This window comes from Epinephelus moara, chromosome 8 (genome assembly GCF_006386435.1).
Source record: "Epinephelus moara isolate mb chromosome 8, YSFRI_EMoa_1.0, whole genome shotgun sequence".
In the NCBI taxonomy this organism is placed as follows: Eukaryota; Metazoa; Chordata; class Actinopteri; order Perciformes; family Serranidae; genus Epinephelus; species Epinephelus moara.
In genome coordinates, this window is record NC_065513.1 from 10384800 (window position 1) to 10406323 (window position 21524).

General features: G+C 41.0%; 1 protein-coding gene across 3 annotated transcripts; it reads left to right on the plus strand.

Moving 5' to 3' along the window:
• Positions 1–2098: 2098 nt before the first annotated feature.
• On the plus strand, positions 2099–21520 carry golga3 (golgin A3). Of its 3 annotated transcripts, none has more exons than XM_050052248.1 (24): positions 2099–2252; positions 3498–3780; positions 5641–5925; positions 6948–7060; positions 7526–8259; positions 8739–8847; positions 9390–9696; positions 9864–10066; positions 10162–10299; positions 10466–10627; positions 10716–11084; positions 11545–11622; positions 14351–14614; positions 14809–14903; positions 15250–15466; positions 15982–16125; positions 16337–16534; positions 16711–16827; positions 17152–17291; positions 17428–17560; positions 18384–18506; positions 18608–18772; positions 19292–19458; positions 19579–21520. In XM_050052248.1, exons 2-24 carry the CDS (start codon positions 3627–3629, stop codon positions 19769–19771), a joined length of 4608 nt encoding a protein of 1535 aa, XP_049908205.1. In that variant the 5' UTR covers positions 2099–2252; positions 3498–3626; the 3' UTR covers positions 19772–21520. The 3 variants fall into 3 exon arrangements, with proteins under 3 accessions (XP_049908205.1, XP_049908207.1, XP_049908206.1); XM_050052250.1 differs by having other exon boundaries at positions 5641–5796; XM_050052249.1 differs by lacking the exon at positions 2099–2252 and adding an exon at positions 2323–2924.
• The last annotated feature ends 4 nt before the right edge of the window (positions 21521–21524 follow it).

The window sequence follows — 21524 nt, forward strand, 5'->3', positions numbered from 1 at the left end:
CAAAATATCAAATATTAAAAGACAATTACAAATACCATATCATCTTTAGACACTGAGCTACTACCAGGCCAGAGACTTTTTTTTAAAGATATTTTCAGGGGCATTTTGCCTTTAATGGACAGGACAGGTAAGCATGAAAGGGGGACTTTTATGAGAGCTTTAAGGTGTAGGATAGATGACGTAGTTGATAAAGGTAATATGTTCTGCTAATATCTATAGTGATAGTTCAACGTTGTACCAATTACTCTCCTTAGAGGCTGAGTTTCAAAATATTATATGGGAAAACACAGGTAGGCCTGCATACAAAGTCTTCAAATCCATCCTGGTTGTGTGTTTACAAGAGCACCACATGTAAGGGACTCAGTTGCTCAATCTAATTTTCCACACCTAAACCAAGTACCTCTGTCAGTGACATTAAAGAAGGTAACAAAGTGTGGGAGATGCACACAGTTTGATTTTACTCCAAAGTGCCACTCCTTCAACCACCCACACACGATCTCAGATAAGCATCCAAGCTATTATCTCACGCACCACTCTAAATGTGACTTAACCTTTTGACAAGCCTTTGTAGGCAAAACTAGCAGAATATCAAATAGCCTACTCTACTTAATTTAGTGAATGCAGAATAATGCAGGTTAAGATGTCTAAACAATCTATTTCCTAAGAACGAAGGCTAGTAGCAACACAGACTGGAGGTGCTCACTCAAGAAGGTTTTGCACCTGTCATATCATTCTGATGGCTTACGTTTTGGACTGCAGAAAAAAAGAAATATTAGTGGTAAGATATTGTGAGGTCCATGTGATGTTTACTGACCATCCACTAGTGCTGTAACTAAGACAGTGTCATTCTTGATAGTACCACTAGATGGCACCAAAGTAAGACAGTTGAAATCCTCGTCATTGGCTTTGAATCAGTCTTTTAAAATAAAAGTGGATTTGGCCTTATACTTTTCATTTGCATTAAACAGTGACTAGTTTGGCATGATGTCATTTGACTGGAGACTTGTATTATATATGTCTGACACTTGATACCCTGCACATGGATTGGGTGCAAGTATCTTATATAGGCCCACACATATACCACCCTCAAGGGTGTTTGTAGCTGGGGTTTGCGATCTGTGATGTGTCTTGTTTATGTATGTATGTAGCCAACCTGATGGAAAAGGGTGAAGGTGTCGTTTAAGCATGGGTGGCGAGGCTTAAAGCTCAGGGAGGGGTTTGGGGGTCCTCTGCCAGAAAATTTTAAGCATTAGGCATTTAATTTCTTGCATTGTGTTGAATTTATATGCATTAGTGTGTGCATTTTCTGCATCAATTTGTGGTGTATTTTCTTTAATTTTGTCAAAAATAAAAGACCACCGCTACTTTCATGTTTTTATTTTGGGGTGGGATGGGGGATAGCAAAAAAAATCCCCAAATCCCCCCTACCCCCCAGAAATCTACACCCATGCCTAGGGACACGATTTTTGAGTTCAATACAGGATATGTGCTTGCTTTTTTACAGAAATGAATATAAAGGTTGAGAGCACTGATGCTTTACAGATTAAAGTATTATTAGTGGGCTACATAAACAATATGATTAGAAAAATAAACGAATCAAAACCTGCAAGATGTTGTTATTTTTTACAGGTGGTGGGAGTAGGGGGGCAACCAGTGGAATAGACCAAATAAGTAATTTCAGAAATTGCGCCTATGGCCGACAGTGACAGATATTTTAAATAAAAGGCTAATATATCATCTTAGCTCAAATCCTGTCTGTGAAATCCTGTATAATCTCATTACGTTGAGCAGTGGTATTATATAATGATGTGCGTATTAATGCAATCCGTGCATTCTGTGCACCGTATGGCACCAGGCTCAAAAAGTGGCATTGGTGGCTTAATGGCACCTCTGGTGGCATCCGCAGCTGCAGGTAAACTGCTGGCTGTCACTGCTGAAAACAAGGGTGCAGCTCTTTGACCACAAGAGTGAAGCACTGTACCACATCCGACACATCTATCAGTAGTTGTGTCAGTTCCATCGGATAATTCGTGTAATAAATGTAGCTCTGACGTATGTATTTGCAGTATCATTATTTCAACGTTTTTTTTTCCTGGTACTTAAATCAAAACGTCACGAGCAGACACGCCATTGTCTGACAAGCTTTATGTGTTCATCCAGATGTGTTTGCGCCCTCTGTTTCCCGTCGGACGGATAAGGGACGGAAACCAAACAGCCACGTAGTAAAAGCGAAAGGCGAAGCTCGCAAAAAGGTGAGCATTTAATGTCTTTAGTTACATTTACCGAAAATGTCATTTTACAATTTACACACGGGGTTTTGTAACATACTTACGTGACAGAAGGTAATGAGTTGATTTATATAAAATATTTGAGAAATCAGTCCTCTGCACTGGCGCTGACGATTCTAGCTAGCGAGTTAGCACATTTAGCTTGACAGGTTCCGTCGTAAACACATACAGCTAGCTAGCTAGCCGTCTCGCTAGCTCGTCTCGCTTTAAGTCTGCCCCCCTTGTCATTAGCCGGTAGAGTTTTACTAAACCCATTCAACACATGAGACAAATATAACAGTCGTTATATGTACGTTTGTCAGTTATCGCCTCGTCCATAGCTTATGTCTTATGAACTGGTGACTCTAGCAAGATAGTATGAAACCGTGCTGAACGGAGGCTAACGTGAGCTAACTGAAGAAACTCAGCTACTGTCGGACAGCCAACTTAGCAACACAGCCTTGGAGTCAACGGTTATCATTAATAACTGAAGCATGCGATGGGTATATAACTTTAAACACGTAGGAGTACTGAATAATAACGCTGTCATCAAAGTGTAAGCGGACAGCCGTTGTTAATAAAGAGAGAACAATATGCCAGACTCTTCTCAAAATCCATAAATGCAAATCTGGCCTCGTCTTTCGACAAATGTACACAGTAAGTATGGCTTATATTTATATGAATTGTTTGTGCAAATTCGGCAAACATGTATCAGAAGCAGCTGCTTTCACAAATAATGCGACATTCACCACAATCTGAACATAGCTGTAGTCTGACAGCTGAAAGGCGTGGATTTAAAGGCGTGTTTGCTGCTTGATAAGACGTATGTCTGACAGCCCTTACAGATTCCTACAGAGATTTAATTAACTGGATTTGTTCTAAGTAACTAAAACAATCAAATGTGAAACAGTCAGTTTTGGCCTGTCATTTGTGGTATCTGTTTCTCTGTGTCATAGTAAAGGAATTCAATGTTAGTTGCTTGTTAATCTATATTTAACGTGACACAATCCAATTAACTACAAAGCCAGCTCGTTAGCCCTTGACTTCAGCTTGTGTTTAAATTAAAGCAGGCTGGGTTGTTACATAACATTATTACTGTCTAAAATAGATCACTTCTGAGGAGCTACAACTTCGTCTGTGTTGTATATTGATCTTTATATGGGTGATCTTCTCCAAACAATTGCTAAAATGTATACAGTCGATGCTTAACTTAATGTTCTCTCTCTCCAGTGCTGTCTTTGTTCAGAAGTGTTCCTGGACACTGACATGGTCCCAGCTGACCTGCCTCCTAAGAACATGGTCTTGTGAAAAGTTCTTTCAGAAGGATCACCAGCAGTATTGTGACTGTTCAGTTTCTTTATGGAAATGGATACTAACCAATCAGAAGCAGCTCAAATGGAGGCTAATGCATATCAAGAGGACCATGTTATAAAATGCAAAGTAGAAGGTGAAACCCAGTTGAAACAACAAGGGCTGGAGGACACACAAAACACAGAAGGGGATATTCATAATGGTGAGTACTGAGGCTGTTATGATAGGATGCAATTAAGTAATTGTATATAAGGGTATGTGCTGGAATAATATCTCAAAGTGATGCTGCCACCCTCACTACCACTTTATTCTCAAAAGGTGGCAGCTGTGACTTTGTAGAGCTTTGCTCCTTGAAGAAAAAACTTAAACTAATGAATATCTTTAAAAAGTAAAGTGTATCTGGAAATGCAATGATTCCCATGCCAAAATGGAGGTTTTCTGACTCACTTGTATAAATAGCCCAACATCAGAGAAGTAATGTCACAGTACATAAAGCCTGTAGAGGCCAGTCTTATTCGAAAGCAGTATTTGTCTGTCAAATCACAAGGACTTGTCTGGGTCTGTGGACAGGTTTGTCAGAAATATTTAGATTTTATCGCATGTTTCATTCATAACAGTGCTTGGATTGGTAATGTTACACAGCCCTTTTGAAAATGTCACTGTTATTCTAGCACGAAAGCATTGCTTTCAATATATGTTTTTTCTGTGTGAATGCATGATTGAAAATGCAGATTATTGTGTGTTAGCCATTCGGGGGAAGTGGACGAGGTAATCCATATAAAGAGACCTCGTGTGCGTAGTCTGGAAATCATTTTTATGTTGGTCCCATTTGATATATTTTTCCACTGAAATTACTGCCCTTTTGCTGTCATCAGCTCGCTTCCAACGCTGCTCTCTGATCTGCAAAGTTCTTTCCCCTTTAGGCATATTACTGGTAACACTTGTATCCTGCCATGCATGACCTGTTTTGGTGGCTACTACAAGGCCTGAGGCCTTCCACTGCTCCATGTTACACGGCTCTTTGGACTGATGTGTTAGATAGCTGAGCTGAATTCTAATTAGTCATCATCATGGGGCTACTATGGTCCAAGTCTTCAATGGTTAAGGTTTAGTAGAAGAAAAAATAAGATAGTACGAAGACAACTGAAAATACAGATTTTGATCTTTAAATGCTTCTGCGAAGTTGTGGGACATGCAAGAGACATGGAAAAAAAAAAGAAAATGTTAAAATCAGTGCAGAAGAGACAGAGATCCTGTCGGAACAACCATCACAAGGTTATTCTTCCCCAGACTTAACAAAGCTCCCTCCAAAACCATGAAATGCATATTTTCACAGGCTGAACAGAACTTAACTGGATTTGTTTGTGTTAAATCAGTGGTGTCCCCCTTTAATGTAAGTAGCATGTAGCCTTTATTTTCAATTGTAGACAGTCGGTTTTAATAGTAGCATGAATGTATTTTTGACTAAATATGCAACAGTCTAAGGTAGCTTGTGAAAAACAGGAATTATTTGTTAAGATTTTAACTCAACTTATCTGCTGCACCAGGACTGTGTGGGTATGCTTTGATTAGAGTTTGACTGCGACCTGGAAACATATGTAAACAATCCCACCACTGTCATCAGGTTTTGATTAAAGTGTTTCTAAATTCTGATTGGTGCACAGACATAAGAGACAGTAACACTAACCAGTAACCAAAACTGTTCCATGTTTGGCAGAAAATTATGTGAGTTAATTGTGTAATCTTGTTTGACCTCATTGCCCATAGGTTAAAGCTGTTGGCGATATAGGTTTTCAGGGCCTTTCAATATGTTTGTCATGCAAGATGACCCCTTATTGTGCTCCTTGACACAAGAGAAGGTGTAGCTCCAGGGATGCATCAGTAGCCACGTGCTGCGTGGATGTTTCCAGCCACCTTTTTCACTCAAGCTAATGTAGCTTGACAGGGTTGCCCAGTCAGCTTGCCAAGTGGAATAACATTCACGTTGCAAGTCCAGTTTATAAGAAGTTATCATGACTAATTGTTACATTCCTCAGGGCTTCTCTTCCCCCTTCTCTTTCAGGTCCTGTCAGTTTAGATGTGATGCCAAATGGAAACGGACTGGCAGAGGACTTTGGTGCTGCGGGGAACACCCACATAAATGGGCCCCTGCCTCCGACAGCCCCTCCCCAGAGCACCAGCTCCCCTGTCAACTCCCAGACCCAAGAGCCCTCCCCAGGTTTGGCTGCTTTTCCACCCATGATGCTAGAGAAGTCTGAGGGGGCTTCTAGTGCTGAGCTCACGGTTCACAAGGGTGATTCATTGCAGTCGCTCAGACTCAGTATGCCTATGCAGGAGACTGAATTGTGTAAGCATAAACCTACGTGGAGTGAATGCCCCCTCTATACCCCCCTGTATTTTAACCTCATTTTGCTGTGGGATGTTTTACTTTTTTGGCTCATGTACACATCCGTCCTAACTCCCTTGTCTGTGTATCATCTGAATAAAGTGACTCAGTGGGACTTTCTTTTAGTTGTTTGAGACTACCCCCCGTCTGCAACTTGCATTGACATTTGGTTGCTTTATTAGAATTTGGTGTGGGTGCTTCCTTTGGAACACTGTTTGGACTAATGGCTGTGATTTGGAACTAATCCCTGTCGTGTGTTATCTTTTTGGTGGTGTTTTAAAGTCAGGCACAGTTGCCTTGTTCACAGTTCTGAAATGTAATATGTTTAGCTTTGGCACAAAGTGTGGTGATTTTGTTTGGCTCCACATTATAACTCCCACTCAGAATATATGTAGCGGCAGCACATGAATAATCCTGTTGCATCTCTTTTGATGGCACATGGAACATAACTGAACATCTGTTCAATGCATTTATAGACATCTTCATTCAGCTCATTGTAATATTGGCAACACTAGCTGCATAGCTGTTGTAGTCATGATTAGTTTTTTAATTGATACAGCATGCTGCACCTTGTAAATTTTTGGTTGTGATGTGAAATGTAACACCGATACTGTTGCCTGCTTTAAAAATCTGCAGTAGCTTTCAGGAAAAATTGAGACTGTTGCAGTGCAGTTTGTGACTAACTAGTAACTGTGGCGTGTACCAAAACGTGTCATGCCCAGGAAGTAACACAAGGAACTCCAATTTGAATAATTTGTTTACTTTTGCAAATTCCTAGTAGCTTCAAGTCTTGACCCAATACAACCAACATTATACTATTATTTGCGTTGGATCAGTGAAGCAGCATACAGCTCTTTGATAGGACTCAACTGTTACAGTCCTGTAGAACCAGGTTTTGTGTACATAAAGAGCTGCAGTGTAGTAGTGCAGTATGTGATGATGGATAACATTCCTCTTTTTGGCCTAACATACTTTCCCTTTAGCCAACCAGAAGCCATCACTGGAGATGGAGAATGAGGAAAAGATTCGCCTGGAGGCTCGCCGGCGTCTGGAGGAGCAACTCAAACAGTACAGAGTGCAGAGACATAAAGAGAGGGTGAGTGAATGGAGTAGCTGCCAGGTTACGGAGAGTGCCAACTCTTCTTCTATTTGTCCTCGAGGTCCTCATATTTCCAAAACCAGTTTGCAGCAGCTTCTGCATTATCTTAATGTGAAATTTTTGTCATCACACAACTATCTTTTTAAAAACTGTATATGCGGGATCAACTTGTGCTTCATGCTTTTGGACTTAGTCTCAGCTGAAGTTGGATACTAAAAGTGCTGTTTTCTTGAAAATGTAGCCCAGAAGCTAAACAGTTTAAGAGGTATAGAAGCTGCAGCTTTTCACGTAGGCATTGGTGCGAGTTTGGCTTCAGAGTGCCCTATATTTGTGGATTATTTCTTACTAGATTCTGTCAACTCTATTCCTCTTTTAATATGTTATACTCTGGGTTTTATGAGCAACCTTGTGTCAGATTATATCAGGATGGCAGTTCCATGGTTTGTGTCTTTCTGTTTCTAGTCTCACCGCACGACCCCCAAGATCAGGCCATTCAGCACTCTGGATCCAGAGCTCATGCTGCATCCTGAGGCTCTGCCCAGGGCCAGCACTGTTGCCATGACCAAGGAGTATTCCTTCCTGAGGACCAGTGTCCCCCGTGGTCCCAAACTGGGTAGCTTGGGAATTCCCCCTTCCAAGGAGAAAAAATCCAAATCACCCCGCCCAAACAAGATCTACTCGTTGGCTGACTACAAGTCCCCTGAGAATGATGGTGGAAATGGAGGAGGAGGAGGAGGAGGTGGTGGAGTAAGAACAGCAGACAACACCATGAGCTCCCTCCAGTCCACCATTAGCTCGGTGTCCACCTTGTCTGAGGTCAGTGTGATGTCGGAGGGCAGCACCCGCGAGGCAGATGCACAGTCCTCTGCTTCGCTCCAGGGTGGTGATAATGTCTCAGAAATTGACGGCAGCGAATCAGGAACAAGGCCTGGGAACGACGGCAACGACAGTGACAGCTCGTCTTACAGCAGCGTGTCTACCAGAGGGACGTACGGGATGCTCTCCGCGGCCGTGGAAAGACAGCAGGGGCCCTACACAGTGGAGGGGAGGGAGATTGCCCCTGAGGCAATGGGTCAGTTCCCCTCCCTGCAGGAGGTGCTGCAGGCGGCCAGTGAAGAGCAACACCAGCTGGAGCTGGAGCAGGAGAGAGAAGGGACAGCGGAGCCTCGCAGCCGCAGGGACAGTTTCTCCAGCAGGTATTTGTCAACATCGTTGATGTTGTGTTTACAGCCCAATGAAAGACAATATTACATTGAACTGCAGTTCATCACATTGAAGGAGTTAGAACTTAAAAATGTTTGGCATTTTAGCTTGTTACTGTAGATCAGTGGTTCTCAACCAGGGGGAAAAATGGGGAATGATTTTATCACTATTCACAATAGAAGTGAATCCAGTGTGAGTAAGGGTCAGAGGAGTTACTACTCTGATCATGTTTGTAATCATATCTAACAACCAAAATCTTTTGAGATGGATGTTCCTGAAGCTAAATCTAATCAAAAGGGGCGCTGCGACTTAATGTGTATCAATTTAGGATTTAATGACATGAAAAAGGTTGAGAGCCACTGCTGTAGATTAATTATAACAAGTAACTGATCATGTAAACTGCAAGAATTTTTATTCTCAATCAGCTAAATGACTATTCATTGAGCACTTACGCTGTTTACATTTGTTTCAGTGTTTCTTTGGAGAGTTCTGTGATGGGCCACGATGAAATGCTGCAGGTGTTGAAAGAGAAAATGAGACTAGAGGGTCAACTGGAATCTTTGTCATCTGAGGCCAATCAGGTAATATAACACATTGGTTCTGTAATCATATTTCCCATTCCTTCCTCACAAATCACCCAACCATGCATATTGTGTACAGGAGTGGACAAAATAACAGAGAAACAATACAAGACATTAAAAACAGGACCATTACATACAACATCCTTAAAAAAGTTGCATAGGCTGAGGCTGTTTTGATAGGATGCAGTTCTTTTTATCAGTTATCATCAAATGGATAAGTGAAGGTTTACCAGTTGTATCTAGTATCTGTTTTTTCATTCACTGAAGTTTTACTTAAGTATGCTGACCGTGCTAGCTGTGTTTGCATAAATACTGCTTCTAATAATTTAACACCATAATATGTTGTGTACCATGTTCAACTTCACCTGTAAATGTCAGTAATGATGCTGCTAATAAATGCCAGGTCATATATTACAGCATCCAAAATGATGAAATTTAATTTATTGGCTGTTAATTTACCTTGGCAGGCTGTTCAGATGACACTGTATTGTAAACCACAAATAAGATGATTTAAGTGCTCACCACACTGTCTTGTCCTCCAGGCTCTCAAGGAGAAGACAGAGCTTCAGGCCCAGCTCGCTACAGTAAATGCACAGCTGCAAGCCAAGAAGGAGGAGGCACAGGTCACCCAGGAGAAGCAGAGCGCCCTCACTACGGAGGTTGGCACACTGCGACAAAACTGCAGCCAGCTAGAGAAGGCCATGGTGGAGCTCCAGGGCAGTCTGGAGAACAAGAATGCCAGTCTAGCTTCACTAAGTAATGACCTAAAGGTGGCTGAAGACCAATACAACAGGCTGATGGGGAAGGTGGAGGAGATGCAAAACACTGTAACCTTGAGAGACAATACAGGTGAGAGACGGAGACCCAGAGAGCTCAGTGTAGTAATGAATAGTCAACATCTCTAAGTGTGCTGTGAGTAAAATGAACCACCCAATATGGTGTTGACAAACACCCTGATTATTGGTTAACATATTCACAGAGATTAAATTAGATGTTTTGTTCTCACACTTTTACAGTTCAGGAGTTGCGTCAGCAGATGGCTGGTCTTCAGAGCCAGCTTCAACAGGTCCAACTGGAGCGCAGTACCCTACAGAGCCGGATGAAGACTTCCCAGGCTGAAATTGACTCACTCCAGCAGCTCAGACAGTGGTACCAGCAGCAGCTAGCCCTGGCCCAAGAGGCAAGAGTACGACTGCAAAGCGAAATGGCCAACATGCAGGTATAGTTGATACAAATGCGGTTGATTTTTGATAAAGGCTTGACATTTGTTAGACAAGAGTCGACATGACACTTTGTTGTTTTTATCTCTCCCAGGCTGGACAGATGACTCAGATTGGTGTCCTGGAACATCTGAAGATGGAGAATGTGACTCTGTCCCACCAACTCACTGAGACCCAACACCGCTCCATCAAAGATAAAGAGCGTATTGCTGTTCAGCTGCAGAGCATTGAGGTATACTTTGGAACGTTCCTTTCTGAATGTGCTATCATTGATTTGTGAAGTCTTCATATCCACTCAATAAACAACCAATACCTGAAGGTCATTTGAAGTCAGTCTATCATATTGTGTAAAGTATTGTGGTATATAATAAATATTGTGTTTACTGTGTGTGACCTAGGCTGACATGCTGACCCAGGAAGCTAATTATAAGCAGATCCAGGATGCAAAGAGCATGGTGGAAGATGATCTGCAGCACAAACTGGAGGAGTTTGAGGATGAACGAGAACGCTTAACTAAACTGGCCAACACAGCCAGCACCCTGGAAAGAGAACTAGAGCAGGTAGTCATTTGTTCTCCACCTTCTATGGGCAGTAAACGTGTGTATTGTATTCTGCTCTAACCTGCCTTTCACACTCTGTTCCTTTTAGGCAAACTTGACGCTTTCCCAGAAGGACGTGCAGCTGCAGTCACTCCAGAAAGAGCATCTAGAGCTGATGCGCCAGCTGACCACCACTCAGGAGAACTTGCACACCAAAGAGCAGTCCATCAACCAGCTAGAAGCCCGCTACCTGGAGCTGGAGGCCCAGCTGGCTGAGCTGCAGACGGAGAGCAGTGCCAAGGATGACAACATCCAATACCTGCAGAACGAGAAGATTGTCCTGGAGGTAGCGCTGCAGGCAGCCCGGGCCGATAAGAGCCAACTTGACGAGAGCGCTGAACGGCTCGGTGAGGATGTTCTGGTTGCTTCAGATGTCTTGGATCAGCTCCGACAGGAAGTCCAGGTCAAAGCCAATCAGGTATGATACAGGAGGGAGGTGAAAAAACACAAATGAAACTTGAGATGGCATGGGGGGAAAAAAAATGTATGCCTGATTAAACCATTACCAGTGACTTCACAGCAAATATTGACTTTCCCTAATGGGTTTGGACAAGATTATATTTCCATCTACTTCTGTAGTGATACCTTGAGGCACAAATGTTATGGTTAAATATTTTCATGGCCTTGGTGAGCAGTAATTCTTTTGGCATAAAGCATTGTAGAAATTGCTGAGCTGCTAGTGACGTGATTAGACATGACATTTCTCAAAATCTTGTCTCTGCATCCTTTTTGATGAAGGAGTGCATTTTCCATTCAGCTCCAGGAGCCAAATCTAAGAATTTAAACATAATTCAAGTAACTTGTTGCATCTATTTTTTTTTCCTTTTGGAGTTACCGCTCCACCACGATATAGTAAAACTTTAAGGCCTTTCTTACAGATTGAAACTCTTCAACAAGAAAATAATTCCCTTAAGAAACAAACGCAGAAACTGAAGGAGCAGTTCCAACAACAAAAGGTAAGACATCTCCCTTTCTCTTGTACTAGCACTGTACTAGTCTCTCTTATTGGGCAAAGTTTGTGGAAGCCAGTTAAGACTGTGTAGACTTCACATACATTTATTATTTTTTTATCTCTGAAACCTCCCAGCTGGCTAAGGCAGATGCTGATGCTGTCGTAGGAGGATGTATTGTAGAGCCAGATGGCTGTCATCTCAGACGGGTGCTGGTTGACACGCCTCATTGGATTGTGCAGCAGTGGATGCTGCTTATTTTGCATCGACAGGCTGTCATAAAGAGGGTGGAGTTTATAGACAGAATGACAGAAATGTGCATTGTATTGGATTTCTTTCAAGTCTTGAGTTTTTGTATAGCCATCACACTTGTGTATTAACATTCATCTCGGTCCATCAAAATGTATTTGGCTGCTTTCAGGAAAGCAGAAAAAGAAAAATCTGGCTGCATCATCATCTAATGTGCCTCTTCATCGCATCTAAAGCAACTACATTAGGGAGAAGTCAGTGATGTGTTGGATACTGTAGCATGATTGATAGACTACTTGTTAAAGGTTCACAGGATAGAGGGAAACAAGTAAGATGAGGTATGTGGATGCTTTGCACATTTTTGATTTGTAAATAAGTGAGAAAATTTAATCTACTCTATTTGTGCAAAAATGCAGGTTCTTAAAGGCACAAACACAAAAAGTATTGAACTGATAGCTACTCTGGTCTCGGTGTGTTCCATGATTTTATATTTCTTTGTTCCTATATAATACAGCTGCACATGGCACACTTGTACAGCTGCACTTACATTAAAAATTGTGAAGCTATTTGAAAAATAAGCTTAAAAGCTCTGCATTAACAAAAACAGCCAAACAAAATGTCCTGCTGTCTTTATTGTGTGTGTTTCTACTGGGAACCAACACAAGACAAAAAAATAAAGCCTGTACAATTCCATATGTACAGGCCTTCTTTCTCAGTTTGTCATAATCCTGTGCAGTGTTTCCTGTGGAACAAGAGGGTCACCGTGGGGGCAGTGTTCGCCTATAGGGTGTTAAAACTGTAATGCTATGGTGTTGTTTCTTACTAGGATACAGGCCATATGTGTAGTACACAAGTAGGGTATTTGCTTTGTTTTTTATTTGTTTAGTATTATATATGTTTAAGTCTAGTATTAGATCCCTTTAATGCAGACTCAATCGCAGCACAAAAACATTGAGGTGTTTTAAGGGAAGTTTTTTTAAGTGTCCAGCTGAGTCCAGATAGACCCTATACTGACCCGTGACCCCTGGAGAGAGTCCAATCCAATCAGCTGTAGAGTACTTTAGGGAACTGCTATTACTGTTGCTGTACAGTAAGGCTGCAATTAACCATTATTATCGTTGTTGATTAATCAGTTGATTGTTTTCGTGATTAATCAATTTGTTGTTTGGCCTGTGAAATGTGGAAAAAAATGTGGATAGATGTTTCCCAAAACCCAAGATGACGTCCTTAAATCCCTTGTTTTGTCCACAACCTGAAGATATTCAGTTTACTGTCATAGATGAGTAAAGAATGGGGCGTCGGTGGCTTAGTGGATAGAGCAGGCGCCCCATGTACAAGGCTGTTGCCGCAGCGGCCCAGGTTCGACTCCAGCCTGTGGCCCTTTGCTGTATGTCATTACCCCTCTCTCTCTCCCCCTCTTCACACTTAACTGTCCTATCTATAAAGGCAAAAATGCCCCAAAAAAATTCTTTAAAAAATTTTTTTTTTTAAAAATAGATGAGTAAAGAAACCAGAAAGTATTCACAATTAAGAAGCTGGAATCAGAGGATTTTGACTTTGTTTTCCCCTAAAAAATTTCTCAAACCGAATAATCCTTTCTCAACTTAGCTTCTAATTAATTTAATAATTGACAACTAACTGAGTAATCCGTTGATTGCTACAGCTCTATGGAACAGTGACACTTAGAGGCAGTTTGTACAACAGGATGTGTGATTTGGTGTTACCTCTTGGTTATAAAATAGATCTAGCAAATATAGCTTGCTCTAGATGTAGTAGGTTTGGAGCCACTTTAATTTAGTAATGTTTAAATATATTGTAGAGAGGGAGAGACAGCCTAATAGACAACCAACACAACAACACATAACAGCTGGAGTTCATCTCCTCTCCTCACACTGCCTTTTTATTTAGTCCAACATTTCATTCGTTTTTTTTTCTTAACAATTTATGTTGCCAAAAAAGTCCATTGAATTGAAAGAGACAGAGAGAGAACGCTCATGTGGACGAGCAAGAGGGAGGAGAGAGAAAGGACAAAGGACGTGATAGAAAAACTTTCCTTGATCATAAAGGCAAATGTTACTCAGCAATCCACTGGTCTATCAGTGAATTGTATGAACTGCACTACAGACTGGATTCTCTACGAACAGTGACAAACAGATTGACGGCTGACTCATAGCCCCAAAGTGTGGGTCGAATGTGCATTGGCAAGTTCATGTTATATACGTCTGTGTATTTATTTATTCATTTTTTGGGTGGTGGCAAAGATTTTGCCGTGGCGTCGCCATAACTGAATTCTACCAGTGGAAATTTATCTCTCAAGCCTAGAGATGATGTAGTGTGGGCTTCACATCCTGTTGCAGTCCTCTCTCCTGCATTGTATCTACAGTATGTTGTGAAAAATATTTTGCCTGCTCTCTCAGTCAAGACAAATATGAGACTTAAATGGAGATCAGTTCATTGATGAGACACATGGTTATTGCCTTTACAGGTGATGGTAGAGGCCTACCGTCGGGATGCCAGCTCCAAAGACCAGTTGATCAGTGAGCTCAAGTCCACCAAAAAACGTCTGTTGGCGGAGGTGAAGGACCTGAAGCAGGAGGTGCTGGGCGTTCAGGGGGAGAAGCAGAAGGCAGAGTTGGAGCAGGCCCGGCTGCAGAAGGAGGTGGTGAGAGTCCAGGAGCAGATGAACAACATGGAGGCCCATCTGCAAGCCATTCAGACGGAAAGGGATCAGCTAGAAACCCAGGTCCAGGTAATTATAAACATTGATATTTGTTTAATATTTCTTACCAAGTCTACTTCACTAAGTACTTAAACAATAAAAGTAAAATAAATATTTATGTTTTGGCTGTAGTATAAGTGGGTGTAATTAAACAGTTTTCTTGTGTGAAATTAAAGTATGAATCCTGTTGTAATGTGAACTGTTCTGTTTTTCTCCCACTCCAGTCTCTACAGTTCGATCAGAGCCAGCTAGCAGCAGTGACAGAAGAGAACGAAGGCCTGAGGAAACAGGTGGAGCAAATGGAGGGAGAAGCCAAAAAGTGAGTCATGTGCTGCATGGAGATTTGGAGAGCTTGAATGACTCCCACAGTAAGGACTTGGACCATGGTGCATATCTCTGTTATCAAGTGATATTTATAAATATAAACAAAGGGCATTGCTTATACAATACCTGATCTTCACACAGACATATGAGTCAGTACATGTGGTTTGAAAAATCCATCCATCCACATCATTTTGCTCTGTGTTATCTAAATCTGCAAATTAAATGTGATTTTTAAAGATGTACAGTCTGTATGTCTACATCTTGTGTTCATGTTTGTATGGTCTGCTGTCAGAACAACCTCATTTCCCCATTTAAGTTAATGTCTTATCTGCATCAAATAGGGCCATCTCAGAGCAGAAGGTGCGTATGAAGCGGCTGGGGACAGATTTGACTAGTGCTCAGAAGGAGATGAAGGCCAAACACAAGGCCTATGAGAATGCTGTGGGCATCCTGAGTAGGAGGCTCCAGGAGGCTCTGACTGACAAGGAGACGGCCGAGGCAGAGCTGGTCAAACTCAAGGCCCAGGTGTCGGATGGGGGAAACAGCCAGGTCTTACAGGTACAGTATAAACCTGCCAGACCTTTACAGTTCCATGAAAAATTCACAGATACGACATGTAGTTCGACACAGAGTGCCAGGCAATTAGCAGAAAAGTTGCTATTAGAAAAAGGGTACACTATCTTTGTGGCATGACTGAATGAAGTATAAAATAATAATAATAATCTTACCACTATCGATATTTAGGCTGAAAAATATATGTCACTATTTTGCATTCCTAATCCAAGTTATGGAGTATCTTTATTTAGTTAGCTTCTTGTGCTATAAGTGCTTCCCCACAGTCTGAAGGATGAACAATATTATAGGTAATTGTTTTTTTTACTGTGTCAGTCCACAGTAACAAGAACATCATCTTAAAAAAAACATGAATAAGATAGCATTCAGTCTACTCTTGTCCTTGACTCATATTTCTTTATCATAAAGATATCTGTCATCTCGTGAACAATCCTGGAAAACTGCACCTGCTCACTAACTGAAATGTATTGAAATACAATTTGGTTTTATTTGTCATCCAGGAGAAGATTAAGGCTCTGCAGGCTGAGCTGCAGGCTGTGACCAACAGTAAGACTATGCTAGAGAAGGAGCTGCAGGAAGTCATCACTCTCACCTCCACAGAGCTGGAGGAGTACCAGGAGAAGGTTATGGAGCTCGAGGATGAGGTGAACAATTATCATTTTGTGTCAGTTTGTGTTGATATATTCAGTGTTTTGAACAAGACCGCTCATTTTGTCCAATGAGAAATTACTGTTTCTGGTATTTTTAAATTGTATGATGCTGATGACAACTTCATATGAGCAGTATGTTTACATATCTGTAATCATTCAATTCATGTATGCTATTTTGTATTAATGACATGAATTGATTTCACAGCTTCAAGAGTCACGATGCTTCAAGAAGCGGATTCGAAAGTTAGAAGATGCCAACAAGAAGCTAGCACTCGAGCTGGAACATGAAAAAGGGAAACTGGCTGGATTGGCTCAGTCTCACAGTACACTGCGTGAACATTCCAACATTTTGGAGTCTGCCTTAGCTAAAAGAGAGGCAGATCTCGTCCAGCTCAACTTACAGGTGAAAAATTTGTTTCCATCGTATAATGTTGATATATTTTTTGACCACCTCTGTGTTATATGTTGTGTTACCCTCATACCTTTCAACCAAAATAGAAAATTTTGGTTGAAAGGTTAAATATGCACTTTTTAATTTTATTTTACAGAATATTGTTTTCCCATTTATCCTTTTAACAGGTCCAAGCTGTTCTGAAGCGTAAAGAGGAGGAGGACCAGCAAATGAAGCAAGTAGTACAAACTCTACAGCTTGCTTTGGAAAAGGAGAAAACCAAAGTCAATGACCTGAAAGAACAGGTAGGATTTCTAAGTAATACACAAACATACAGTTTACTCTCCTTTTTAGGTATGAATGCCCACTGCTCATTTCATTTTGACCTTTCAAATGATTTCAAAGAGTCAGTACTTTGAATGCATGTGAATATTTGTAATATTATTAATTTAGTAATTTGCCTGACACAAGGCACAGTCAGACTCCTCTAAGAAATATAAAAGATAGAAAGCTGAGTTGTTACAAGTATCTTTAGTAAATATGGTAGCTTTTGCCTTTTTCACACTCGTCTTTGATCTGGAGCATTTGACTCTCCTGGGGCGGTTGTACTGATATGATGTGTCCTTTAGGTGGCAGCAGCAAAGGCTGAAGCAGCCCACAATAGACGGCACTACAGGGCAGCCATGCTGGAGCTGTCAGAGATCAAGAAGGACCTGCAGGCCAAAGAGGACCTGGTCAAAGCTCTGCAGAAAGAATCCCACAAACTACAGTATGTATATTTGCCTGATTAAAGAAAACAGCGACTTTTGGCAAATTACTTTTTTAGATCTAATATTGAGTTGCAAAATCTGTAGCAGTTGTATATCTTACCACTAATTTGTCATTATATACATCACACTCTGCAGGGCTCAGGATGAGCAGCATGCTCAGGAGGTTTCCAGGTTCCAAGAGGAGCTGGCCGAGGCTCATTTACAGCTCCAGATCCTCCAGAAACAACTGGATGAGGAACTGGCCAAGCAGCCCCTCACTAACCAAGAGGTAAGGATTCTGAACGAGGGTTAGACTGAAATATTTAGCTGATGACCTTTATTTAAATTTCTTGACAAAAAGAATCCATGGCCATCTACCTCTAATATGATAGACACAATGCGGTTTGTTTGATTGTATTAATTTACTTATAATTAGTATGATATAGCCTGAGTTTATAAATGATGACATTTTGACTATGAACTCTTATCGTTGTCCTTAGTTTTCATAAAGAGTTGTGGGGTTCGAGTACTCTAAAATCTGTTTCAGAATTAAGCCCCATTCACACCTGCACTGAAAACCAGAAATTATCTAGACATTACTCATTTGGATCAGACATTGAACGGACTTCCTCCTGCCAGCTCCCCAGAACAAACTCAATGTAATTTCCAACTGAGCCCATTTGTGGATAGAGCAGATAAATTCACAGCATGTTGATGACGTTTCTATCATATGGCTCATGTGAAACCTGAGGAAAACTAACATCCAAGGGTGAAGAAGAAGGGTTATTCACACAAAGACTGCAACCAAAATGTCTAAGTGGAAAGATGACCAAATTCTAAACTTCTGTTGGTAAGGGCAGAGGCCGAAATCATCTGACAGATTCAAGGAACAGCAAAAGCATAGAGTATATCCAGCAGGTGAGAATGCTCTTGACACAGACAGTCTCTTGTTGTGTGCTGCATGTGTGAAAGGGAAACTCGGGACAACATCCAGACCTGATTTCTTGGATATTGTCAGGAGTTCATATGGCGCGACAGCTTTAATGTAAGCCATCACTTGTTATTGGAGAACAGCTCTCAGTGACACTGATGTCCGACATTGGCTCCCTCAGGTTGAGGACCTGAAGTGGGAGGTTGAGCAGAGGCAGAGGGAGATCGAGGCTCAGAAGCAGCAGGTGGAGATGATGGAGCAGTGTCAGCACAGGGAGCTGGACAACCTACAGAGAGCTCTGCAGGCAAGTATTCACTTGATGGTAAAAGATGGATAGAAAGCTTGCTCCTTAACTTCCCCTTTTCAGAAGGGTTTATAACTAACAGACATTACTCACTATCTCAGAACATCAAGGTGGAGCTGGAGTCGGTGCAGGATGAGCTGAGCAACACAAGGAAGGACAAATTTATGTTGCAGGCCAAAGTGGGTGAGCTGAGAAACAGCATGAAGACGGTCTTACTGCAGAACCAACAACTCAAACAGGACTTCAAACAGAGCCGTCTAAGGAAGGTAAGACACCTTATTTTTCACTGTGACAGTTTTCGTGTTTTTTCACAAACTGTCCAGCCACCACACCTGTCTAAAACACTAAATATTTGTACTAATTTAAACAATATTTGTATTTGCTTAGCTGCTGTAATTTACTCTTAATACATCTAATCAGCCATTATTGGCCCTTGGCCCACTCAAATACTAGTCAGGCCGTAGTGTTAAGTCATTCTTTAATAGTCTTGGCATGAAGGCCTTCAGGTGTTTGAATATTTAACATTGGTTATATAAAAATTTTAAATATATTACAACTGAAGTAATTGAAAAACTGTATGTCAGTGTTGTTGCATGTCTCATGGACAGCAGTGAGTAATGGCTGGTTTTAAACAACTGGGGTGTACCCATTACTTCCATGAGTAATGCTTACAAAGCCTCCACCCTCTTCTCAGAAAGATTTAAAGGCCAGTGTTCCAAATAATAAATACCTGCTGAAGATAAATGACTAAATGCATCCCTGTAATGATGGTTTTGTTGGAGCAGCAGCGCATGGAGCTGAAGAGTGAGGGGAACCCATCCAACCCAGTGACACCCGTTAAGATTCCAGACTGCCCGGTGCCTGCCTCGCTGTTAGATGAGCTGCTGAAACCATCAACTTCTGTCAACAAAGAGCCCCTCAACAACCTGCACAACTGTCTGCGGCAGCTCAAGTAAGCCTAACAGAAAGACTTGGTTAACATAATCAATGTACCTACATGAAGTTTTTTCTTGTGTAGTGCCAAGCAGCTATCCAAATGCCAGAATACATGCAATGTCTTTTTTTTTCTCAGGGAGGAGATGGACAGCCTCCAAAGGCAGATGGAGGAACACACAGTAACAGTACATGAGTCAATGAGCTCATGGACAAACACAGAGGAGGGACTGGCTCAACTGCAGCTTCAAAACAACGTCTCCAAATCACCAACGCCGCTACACAACATGGTGGTGGAAAATAATAATGAAGCGGAACAGCAGCAGTCATAACAGAAGAACTTTTCTCAGGCCATTAGAGGGAGAGTGGAGTTTTATCCACAAAGGCACTTTTTAGCCCCTTATTCCCTTTCTCTTTTCTTAACAATTGCTGCCAACATTTGGCGTTCTCCCATCAGCACATAAGTGCTTTCGCAGAGTAATACTTTATATACCATAGCTTTATTCTTTCTTCTTTATTTGACAGTTGTTTATATTTTTGTTATGCTGTTGTCACATTTATTTATTTAGAGTTAAGGAGCTAAAATCTATCTGACAGCCTCTCTAAGAGGATCCCCCTTCAACAAATATGGTCTAGTTTAACTGAGCTGTTGGGCTAGTTTTTCCTGTTTAGTCTGCAGTTTTTCACACTAAAAGGTATTTTGACATCATCACCCTCCTCATAATATGAAATCAGTGGCTTTGATGCTACTTCATGATGGCTGACATTATTTAAAAAAAAGTGTTTTTGGTGACAGAAGCAACCCATTATTCTGTCACCAGAGTGGCTATGAACTGTTCTTCCATTTCTTTGTGCCTGTGTGAATGAGTGAAGTTGCCCATCTATGATTTAACTGACGTGGTTACACATCCACATGGTCTCTAAGCAGTTGATGAAACATCATCACTCCGTTTCATGAAGTTAAAAGTCATGCACAATTGTGGGTCAGTTGTTTTGTAATAACTCTTGTTAAAATGCAGTGTTTCTTACATTTGTTGTAACCATATCACCTTGGGTTCTAACATTAATCTTCTCAGTTATATATGGAGGTGTTTTCTAGCATGGACTGCAGTAATTTGTACGCAAAAAAGCCTTAAGCAATCTTTAATATGCTGTAAAAGACTAAGTTGGTTTGAATGAGCATATTTCTGCTGAGGATGTGTGTGCAAGATGTAATATGTTATATTGTATATGTGTGCAAATCCTTACTGAAGAATGGTTTATTGTAAAATAAGTGAGTCACATCAACTGAAATTGCACACTAGATGATCAGAAGTTAACTGACGAAGGGAGAAAGTTGTACTATGAAGCAGAAATGTTATTACTTCTAGCAGCAGGTGCAATCAGATGTGTTCATTTTCTGTTACATTTGGTACATATTGTATTTACAAAAAAATTACTACCCCCGAATCGGATGTCATTCATGTTTTATGGCTGTTTCATGGTTATGGGGATAAGTTAATTGTTTCCAGAGGTTAATATATATAAATACATTTCCTTTTTTGTTTGATTGTAAAGTCATCATAATTGTTTAATAGTGTAACAAAGACAAAATAGAAAATATCAAATGCAAACCATAAGTCAAAGCTGATAGTAATTCTGGTACACCTGTGCTAAAATTTCCGTGTGGAGGGGTCTTTGGATGGTACAGTAGCTTTCTGCATGCAACTGTGCTGCAGCTGCTTTGTTGGTGCTCATTATCACACTAACAAACTTTTCTAAACACTGTTGTATGCTTATGAATTTCCAAAGGGACAATAAATACTGGTATTTTGAGGAGAATGCTTACAGAAGATTATAACAAATATATTGATATACTGTGTTCTAAAAAAAAATCTCTTGGACTGTATCTTCCAAACTACCTTTCACTGTAAGGTTAGGTAGTATGTAATATCATTTGCTATGGGGCACCTGCGCTCAGTGCATAAACCTTGCTGTATCTGCTTTTTTTTTCAAAGATTGGAATTGATTCATTCCTATGTTTTAACATTTGTTTTGGGAGATGTGATTGTATTTATCATAAAATTGCACTATTCATCAGTCATT